Raw genomic sequence first — 10,374 nt, 5'->3', positions numbered from 1 at the left:
CCCTAATAAGTATATTCAACACGCATAAGTTTGTGCAAGTTTGACAACTTGCACTGAAAAAAGTGCAAAGAAATAGGTAAACTGAACACACAAGTGTGTGAACTATATCTTGTCAAGGAACCAGGTTCTTGTGGGAGTAACGGAGGTTCTCTGAGAGAGGTTGGCCTAGTGAGTAATGGCAACACAACGGCAAATGAATCGATCTGCCCCATCTAAAATACTAATGCTGCATTCCATTTACCTCAGAGATTGGAACTCGAAATATCACACCTGAGTAATCTGAGTTCCAGTAAAACAAGTTGGAAAGCCATGCAGCAATACCAGGATCCATTTCAAATAGCAAGATTTCCTGTTTAGCTGGATATCTTCTTGGATTTAATTTACCCCAGTTTAAAAAGCTTTTATCTTCATTCACTTACATTTAGCCCAGACTACCCTAAATCCAGCATACAGTATTATCCGGTTAAGCGAGAAATCCTGCTTTGTAATAGAGCCTGGTTAATTGTTAGCCATTGTTAGCAATATCAGTTCATAGCAACACACTATGTGGTATTTTGCATATAAAAACGCCGTAGCAACACGTCCACAGATAGCGGTTGGACAGTATCGTATATATGGATAATGGGTTTGAGCCGAGGCACAGCCATCTTGAATTGTGAGTTCAGGGTTGTGTACATTCCTCTGACTGCACGAATCAGAATTTCTATAATATTCCATTTGCAAGATATAAGCATTTTTCTCAGAGAAGCCCTATTTCACAATGCTGATATTTTACAAAGGCCATGCTGATATTTTACACTCAGTGAAGACACTTGGGGACTACAAACATGGCAGCGTTTTCCTGGTACTAGGAAGGAGGGTCTCAGCTCTTTATTGGCCTATAGCTCTGCCAATCATAACCTGGAAAATACAACCAGGGACCTGTATCACAAAGCTGGATTTCTTGTTTAGCTAGATAACTTCTTGGATTTAAGGTAGTCTGGGCTAAATGGAAGTTAATGAAGATAAAGGCCATTTAAATAAACATTTAACTAAACTGGAATGAAACCATGTCTTGCTGCCTGGAACACCCCGACTCTACCTGCAAATAGTGAAAGGTGGGGAAGGATCTTATTCCACATATCCTTTAACAAACTTATTCACATCATGGCTATGTTGAAATATAGATCCTGTTTGGCCAGGAGCTAAAATCTCAAAGTTCCCTTTTTTTTGTTTAATTTAAGTGGTGTGGAATTAATGTAAGCAAACATGACGTTGGGCCACAGGAATTTGCATAGTATTTTAAACTGATGTGTCATCACTGGCAGCACACTGGTTTGTGGTTGCGCTTCAGACCAGGGGATTGTGGGTAGGTAGGCCCAAGAGCTGATGCTCTCTCTCAGTGACCACCTGCCTGTACAGCTGCAGGCTATCTTGGGGCATTATATGCTTAGAGGTCACCATATGCTTAGATGTGAAATATTAAAGCATTGTCCAGATAAACCACAGACTAGCAGAATAACTGGAGAAGATTGAAATATCTTCTATGATAAGTAATCCAAGAAAAAAAACCACGCAGAGAACCTCCTACTGCAAATTTACATGAGATACTCCTCTGCACACCACAGTGCCCTGGTCAGGCATTCCCGAAATACTTCAGATTAAATGCATTTTTGGAGAATGTGAAATCTCCAATGATTACCTGTTAAATATTTCACAGTGATTCAAGAGGCGTTGCTTAGATATTATTTTTATTGACTTGATAAAACCATTTTGATTTGTTTCGAATATGTATTTTTAGGAAGCTGTTCTCGACTTAGAATTAGATTGTAGGTAGATGGAATGGGGATGTGTGTGTATATATGCGTGTGTCACTGGACTGATCCTTGTAGGAATCTGCTGGAAGTTAAGCAAAAACAGCCCCTGACTGTGCCTTGAACCTGTGCATTTTTGGGCACAATCCAGGTCCTGAACCAACAGTCTGACTGTTTGGCCATGGAAGACATAACATTTCACTCCTGATATGTCATTCTTACAGACAAAATGTAAATTGTTTTTAACAATGTTGTATAATTGTGTGGACTGTTAGAGTTTTATCAATGTGACAGATGTTGCCATAAATTTGTTTCTAGAAATTCAGATAAAAATGTGTCACAGAATAGGATTATTTAGATATGACAAATATGGTATGGCCTACTTTGTGTGCTTGGATAAAGTGAAATTCGACAGTATTTAAATAAAGTTAGAGGGGCATTAAATACTAATTGCTATCTAATGTTATGGGTTAAAGGTGCAATGCATGTACTCATTCAGTCTGAAGTGCATTGCTATGGGATACAGGTAATGCCTGTGAATCAAAGTACAAATTTATATGACCTTTAACATTTGAAAAGTGATCAGTGAAATAGGCTTGAAGATACATATTAATAACAAAAAGCTATTCAACCCATGACAAAGATGAAAACAGAAGAGTAGAAATTCTGCTGTGTGTAGATCATAAACACTTGTTGGCCAGTGGCCAGTGGGACCCCAAGCTGGTTCCTTGACAGCCTGAATTCTTTGATCACGGGCAGATTGTAGAGACACATTTTATTAAGTTGTGGCTTTCTTGTTAGACTAAACAATCCTTGCCATTCACCTCTGAATCACCACCTTTTCTCAGTAACCACGACCTGTACATTCTGAGATGCAGGAACCACTAGGCCCCAAACATCATGTTTAGAATCACTCAGGAGACCTATTTTCAGCGTTTAGTCGAATGGTAACTGAACATCCTCACCCTATCTATATTGAGATGCAATTACGTGGCTTGCTGTTTGGTTAATCAAGCTGTTTGCCTTAACCAGCAATAGTACAATAACACAGTGGCTACTGAGTGTGTGTATATCGGACATCAGCAAAAAAGCTATTTAGATGGACAGGAGACACCCATATGATACCCATGTGACACCCATGTCAACTATGCCTTATTTCAGTAAATTAGACTGATGTGTGTGTTTTCAGCTGAACGCTGCTCATACACTGCTAACAAAATACTATTTGACTGTGCTGCAGAACACAATGTCAGTCACAGATAGGCTGCATTCCAGCAATACACAATCAAAACATTATTTTGAGACAGTTAAGTGAATTCCTACTAAGAGTTAGATTAAACCTGAATGTCTTCATGATCAGAAGTGAGTAACATGGGAAATACAGCAGGAAAAAGCAAACCTCGTTCAGGCAAAGCCACTGAGTATGGAGGTATGGTCAAAGATTTTTACTGCATTTTATAACGTTTCTCATTTGTTAGAATGAAATTATTTTACCCATTCTTCTTCTAACCACTTAGCCTGGACAGAGTCATAGGGCCTGGAAACTACCCCTGGTACCACAGGGTTAGGTTACACCCTGGATGCCAGTCCATCAGAGGGCAGGGGTACACCCTGGATGCCAGTCCAGCAGAGGGCAGGGGTATACCTTGGAAGTATGGGATGCCAGTCCATCAGAGGACAATCTGAACCAATGGGGAGTTAAAAAACACCAGTTACCCTAACTACACACACACACAAGCACACACACACACACACACACACACACACACACTCTGCAGAGGCAGAATTCCATACCCTGACCACGGTTGTGTGAGACAACAGCTACCCACTGAGCCACCATGACATCCTAGAAGCTTTTTAATTTTTTTGTCAAATCCCAACAACCTCAAGCTTCTTAACTTGCTGGAAATCCTTCAAAGAAAGGTTTCAGCGTTGTCTGGGTCAAACATCTGTGTGTTGGTTACCCTCCTTGGTGCCTTTTAAAACTTGAGTATACTTACTGCCCACTGCACAGATGTAAGTCTTATAAGCTACCCAAGGCAGGACAAAGGAATACCTTAAACACAGTCAACCACATCCTTTTACATACAGCTGGAGTGAAAATACTGCGTAACACACAGGTCTTTCAGATCAGCTTTTTTATTGTCCTTACATTAAAGCAGGTTGCCAGGGAACGGATTTCACTGCATATATTTTTATTCTACTAATTTTTTTTAATTGCATGCAGTGAAATAAATGTGACGCGAGTGCAACGATGTAATAAATTAGCATATAATTTACAACTGGAAATAAAAACATTAGTAACAGTGTACCAACATTAATACTGCATACAAAATACAAGCAACTAAACCAGCATTTATGGGGTAAGTGACATGACATCCAGAGTTCACAGCTATGAGTGCCAGTTTTGTTGAGTCTTGGGAAGCTTCATGATCCCACACCTGTAAACTTACACAAGAATCTGCCAGACAATGTAATTTTAACAATCATTAGCATGTCTTGTTCACTGTTTTTTTCTTACTCTTTTTTCTGTCCTTGGTATTAAGTTTATTTCAAAATGGTCTGTTTTTATCTTGTAGAGAGTCTACAAAGTACAGCGGAAGAACAAGTAACGTGATATATTGGGGCTATTTAATGATAAGAGAATCTGTCATGATTCATAGATATTCCGTATAACTGTTGCCATTTTTATTTCTTTCTATCTAATCCACATTTTACAAAACCAGTTTACGTTCTATTCTGTTTCAGTCTCAGTGTTTATCTCCTGTGTTTTGTAGCCTTTTCAAACCCCAGTTGCATACAAAAGAGAGAGAGGTTCCTCACCAGCTTCTGGGGTGTCCAAACATCGTCTGACTAGAGTAAATGAAGGAGAGCAGCACAGGCCAGAGATGCGTTGAGAAGTCCATTGTCCGCAGAAAAAAGCCTCCTTCCGAATACCCAAACTGACATAAGTCACATTAAACCCCACCCCCCAAAAGGGTAAAATCCATGCACCAACACATATACCAATGGCCCACAATAAATCTAGTCACTGTCAAGTGAGCTGGGGCAGCATTGTGCAGAAGTGCATTACAGATTACTGGGGGTGGGGGCTTGGAAGCACCAAAAATAGAGTTCTCCACCTGTGGAAGAGCGGGATGAGGGGAAGCTTCCCAGGTACCTGGAATACTCTGCAGAAATGTGCTACAGATCACACCTTCCCTTTGAGACAGCTCCAAGTGCAAGCTGAGTAAATCAGACGGTGGTGGATGATCACATGGTCTGGAGGTAGCCAATCAGAGATCAGCAAAGATCTGGTTTGTCATGATCCATCTGTCCATCCATGTCCATGGGAGATTGGCTCAGGATGTGCCTGAACCCTTTCCAGGCCAGGTAGGTCACATGACACCGCCGAGGAGATGCAGTTGCTTGGCTACAGCCCGTATGCTGTGGTGAGCGTGTGTGTTTCGGGGATCTCCATCTCAACATGAGGGGGAAGGGACACACATAAAGCACTTGTTTCCTGTAGCAGTGCACTTCATACATGAATGAGCACATGCATTGCACACCAAGGCCTGAAACAGCACCTCTCACTGGCATACACCCTTCTTACATGCAATAGTTTTCATATGCACTGTTTATTTCACTGTTTGATCCCAGGAACCTGAGGTTGGGACATGAGATCCAGTGGTGGCTCAGGGGCCCAACCACCAAGTCTATTCATTAAGACATTATTCCCCTTTCACCATCTGGGAGGACACCCCCTCCCACCCAATCAGGTTAAATTTCGGTCTCCCATTAGATCCTGAACCCCCACCATAGTGTAAAGACAAGCCTCTCAGTATCACTGAACACCTTTTCTCTCTCTCTCTGTAATTTTCTGAGGCGCCCCCTTCAGGGTGGAGGTCCTGCACTGGGCCACGTGTCTGCAGGACAGCATGTATGGTCCAGCCAGTGAGCCACTGACAGAAGTGGGAGCGAACAGCAAAGACGCAACCTCATTATTTGTTTTCTTAGAGAGAGGAAGAGGAGGAGGGAAAGCAGGAGGGAGGAAAAAGCAAAAAAAGCTACAAAAAGTAATACCTTATAACAATATCTTACTGCCACCTCTAAAGTTGTTCAGGTTTCTTAAGGCGGCATGCTTTTAAGGTGGTATGCTCTTAAAGTGGCATGCCCGTTAACAAACTGCCAAACTTTATATAAAGATCTTATTTTTAAAAAACGACAAGATTTAAATCAGGAGTGTATGCAAAAAAGGAGTACTAACCGATTCACTTTATTAGATAATAACAGAAACGTCGAGGCCAATAGGGGGCGGTGTATTTACAAGGCCGGGAGTCAAAGCGAGGCAGAATCACAATTACAGGCCACTGTGACTTTGTGGTCTCAGGAGGGGGGAGGGGGCATCCCAAGCATTTCCACAGACACCCCCACCTTCGAGGAAAACCTAACCCCATCTGCATCTGCAGTACGGTGCATATTTTTGCGTGTGATGTGTCCAGCACTTTGGATTACAAACAAACGAACACAATCATTATAGTAATAATAATAATAATTGTCGTCATTATTATTATAATAAAAATAACATTAACAGCAACAATCACATATGTTCCCACTTCACAGAAGTGACAGATAAACTGAGATGTGTCAGCCCAGGCTGAGCAGTGGTTTGGGTTTCCACAGGATAATGAAAAAAACAAAAAAACACATGCGGGTGCCAGACACGGGCCCCTGCTCCCCGTGGCCCTCCTCCTCCTCTTCCTCCTCCTCCTCTTCCTTGTCCGGCCGTCCTCTTCCCGGCCCTAGTCCCTCTCCCACACGGGTCAGTGTCCTTGGCATGTTTTGCAGCACATCTGCCTGAAGTATGCGCGGCTGCAGAACTTGAACTTCAACACCAGTGGGCAGTAGGCCACCTTGTTTACGTCTCTGCATTCTGCAAGATGGGGGGGTGGGGGGGGGGTGAGATGGATACGAGGCAAGATGTCCTGTTAAGAGCCTGAGCCCCCACACCAAACTCCAGCTTCTAGGGACCACGTCGTCAGCCCGCCCTCAGCGTGGTATTCGTCTCGCTTTAATGTCTTCCTGGAAAGGGTCTGGGGTGGACAATGCTTCCACTTTTAACCAGGACCATTGCTAGGGCTGGTCTTTATCTCCCTCAAATAACAACACTAATTGGTTTAAATAGTGTGTTCTCATTCATTTTCATTTAAATGCATCAAAACGTGGCATCCTGCCCTCTTAGAGCTACGCTAGGACACTAGGACCCAGGGGGAAGGTAGCAGTAATAGATCACGATGACTCTGTATATGTCACTGGGGGCTGAGCCCTCCCCTAATGGTTTGCCCTAGCCCTAAATGCTCATTCGGCTGGTCACTGTCACTGGAGCGATTCGGCCTCCAACATCATCATCAACGGCAAAGTGAGCTCAACCAGAGCTAGCCCTACTGATCCGGGTACTGGGCTGCTGTGGGGGAAGGTACTCTCTGTCCATCCTGGGGGAGGGAATCATGGCCTGTTTCTTTTTAATTAAATATATACACCAAAAGAACCAAAAGATTATGACGCACCCCCACTTCCATGAAGCGAATACTGTTGCATGTCAAGTTCTGAGATATACTAGACGGTTGGTACTCATAGTCAACATGCTGAATGCAAAAGAGATCATAAAGACCTAAATGACTGACAGGACCCATATCGTTATGGCAAGACAACAGAGTAAGAGCATCTCTGAAACGGTAAGGCTTGTGCGATGCTCACGGTCAGCTGTGGTGAGTATCTAATGAGAGTGATCTGAGGAGGGAAAAAACCATAATCCACCAACAGGGTGTTGGGCAGCCATGACCCCCCCCCCCCCACCACACTGGGAGAATGGTATGTTCTTAACTCGGCAACTTTGAAACGTTTTCCATCTTTGGGCGGTCCCACTCGCTGATGTGACGTCAGGCCACCGGGAGGGACAGCCTTGGTGGCCCAGAAAGTCTAACGTCCTCAGGGGGCACCCCAGTCACACGTCACGTGTCAACATGAACAGGGCCACGCCAGATACATACAAAGCCCCCCCCCCAGATAAGCCGTGTGCTTTCAGGCCTCGCATCCTAATCACGCTGAGACGCTTCCTGGCGTGGTTCGTAGGCCAGGCAGGCCGCCATGTCGGCATGTAGCTTAACGGTCGGGGATTAATGGCTTTATCGTGATTGGGGGGGGGGGGGGTGGTCTTCCCTTATTAGGCCATCCGAACAGCCCGGAGAGCATGAGATGGAAATAGATGGTCCTCATCTCTGGCTATCGCCCCCAGGGTAATCCTATGAGAGTGTCACAAACTTAAGCACCCTGGTACAACATCCAGAAGGTAATCCTACAGATTTCCTGCCCGCTTCCCTGTAGCTGAACGGACACACGGACGTCTGATCCAACTCTAGGCCATGTTCAGATAATTTGAGTGGGTGACTAGCACCAAGCCCCTGTCTCCATTACACTCAAAAAAGGTTAGTACCTGTCTTGGGCGGTATTACAGCAATATAGTATTACATATCCATTACACGGACTCTTCACACTCCTCCCATCTGGCAGACGCTATCGCAGCATCAGGACTCGATCTTCCAGACTGCAGGATAGCTTTTTCCCACTAGCCATTAGACTCCTGAACACACTTCCCCCCCCACACACACCCGGACTGCTAACAAATTGACTCCTGCACATCTGCACTTTACACACAAACTCTGCTACAAGCATTTTTGCACTTCTGCCACTTATTTGCACATTTTCCATATATAACTATTGTAACCTCCTCTACCTCTATCTCCAAGTATAGTATATTTTTTGTATACCTTATATTTATTTACTTTGTTTACCACGTGCCTATTTGTTACATGTCTTTCTCTCGTCTGCACTGAAAAAAACTGGAGCCACGTCATCTCGTCTCTCTATGTACCTGTACAGTATATAGCAGAGATGACAATAAAGTTTACTTTGACTTTGACATATACACACTACTGAAACATGGGAAGTCCTCCTCAATAGAATTTGTCATTCGGTGAAAAATATTGTGGGAGACTACCCCCTCCCCCACTTGAATTTTATCCAGAAGATTTCAAAATACGAGAAAATGCCGAGGTATAAAGGGCAGTATGATGGTATGAAAATTAAGATACTGCCCAAGCATAGTCAGTACTCATGTCTGCCAACCTTAAGGTGGAGCTTCTTAATCTTCTTTTGTGCCTTGGACTCTGGTGGCTGTCTGCTGAAGCCCATGCTCCCCCACCGTAAATTTCAATAGGGAATAAAGATGTAGATTTTTTCCCCTCCAAGTTCATGGACCCAGTGAAATCCCCTCCCCCCGGTTAAGATCCTCTGACTGAATGCAGTTCAGTATCTCTTAAGTATATATGCTAAAGATTTAATATTTAAACAAAGATTTGACAGTTATTGAATGTAATTTAGTTTTCTTGTCATGGCTTAAGTGGTTAAATATACAGAAACGCTCTTACTCATCAGTACACAATGTTAACATGCTAACATGTTAGTAGTGGTTGCTGCCATGGGAGATGGCGCACTCACCGTCACCGTTGGAGATGGGGGTGGCATCGCATTTGCTCTCGCACTGCTGCATGGCGGGGGGCCTCAGGGACTCGGGACACTCGCTAGAGGGCTGCCCCGTGTAGGAGAGGCACTGCACAGTGCGCATCTGCTGCCCGAGGCCGCACTGCGCCGAGCACTGGGAGAGGGGACACACAGGTAACACTCGTTCATTAATTAGCCATTAACTGGACAAGTTGGAGGAAATGCAGCTGTTGCCGGGGTGGCACTTGTAGATCTATGGTTCCACGTGATATACAGGATTATCCAAAAACACCATGGTTTGACATGACATCAAAGCTCCCAGGCCGAACCCTAGTGACCCCTGTCCTGAGGTGATTAACCCGAGCCCGTCCACGTGTGGCGCTACCGAGGAGGTCCACATTCCAGGAGGTTTTATTAGCCATGATCAGTCATGGCCTCAAAACTGTGCAGCGAAGCCGTGGTGCTCTGTGCAGCGTGGCCAGATTACACCGACTATCATTCTGCTGGGGTAAAACTTTCAGTGACTCCTGTCAGGTGGCTGCAAGACCGCTGAGGGTGTCTGACTCAGGGATTCACTGGCAGACATCTTGAATCTCCTACATACATGCTGTCACACCGTATCCTGCAAAGAACAAAGAATTCCTCCCAACTAAACCCCAGGGAAGTTTAGTCAATCTTTAGTCAATCAATTCATTTCCATTCCTTTCCATGTTGGTCTGAAGGAGCCATAACGGTGACGGTCAACTGATGGATAGACCAGTGCTGGAGACCCAGCCAACCTGCTAACAGGCCACTAATGAGCCGCTCCCGTTTGCTGACGACTGTTTCTAATCAGCTTCTCTTACTCCCAGATCAGCATCCCGTCCTTCTTCGGGTGAAGATGCCTTGAATACTGTGGTTCTTCCAAGCTGCCACAGGTGGGCCTTGTCAGCACCGGGGGCCTTAAAGGAGATTATATCCCACTGACCTTTTGGCCCCACAGGTCCAGGGAGTCCGGCCATGTAAGAAACCCCCCCCGGAATTTGGGTGCACCAAGGTAATT

At 44.4% G+C, this 10,374-nt stretch overlaps 1 protein-coding gene across 4 annotated transcripts in view; it reads right to left on the bottom strand.

The window, feature by feature from the left end:
• Positions 1 to 3,916: 3,916 nt before the first annotated feature.
• The window catches only part of adamts6 (ADAM metallopeptidase with thrombospondin type 1 motif, 6), a 62,990-nt gene continuing 56,532 nt past the window's right edge, over positions 3,917 to 10,374 (bottom strand). For all 4 annotated transcript variants that reach the window (XM_049019484.1, XM_049019483.1, XM_049019485.1 and 1 more), the window contains 2 exons: positions 9,330 to 9,486; positions 3,917 to 6,705 (listed from right to left, as the gene is read on the bottom strand). In XM_049019484.1, coding sequence (XP_048875441.1) covers positions 6,596 to 6,705; positions 9,330 to 9,486 — 267 coding nt within the window. In that variant the 3' untranslated portion in view covers positions 3,917 to 6,595. The remainder of the gene's footprint in view (positions 6,706 to 9,329; positions 9,487 to 10,374) is intronic.

Source organism: Brienomyrus brachyistius, chromosome 7 (genome assembly GCF_023856365.1).
Source record: "Brienomyrus brachyistius isolate T26 chromosome 7, BBRACH_0.4, whole genome shotgun sequence".
NCBI classification, from domain to species: Eukaryota; Metazoa; Chordata; class Actinopteri; order Osteoglossiformes; family Mormyridae; genus Brienomyrus; species Brienomyrus brachyistius.
The sequence above is the reverse complement of the archived record's forward strand: the minus strand, read 5'-3'. Positions and strand labels throughout refer to the sequence as shown.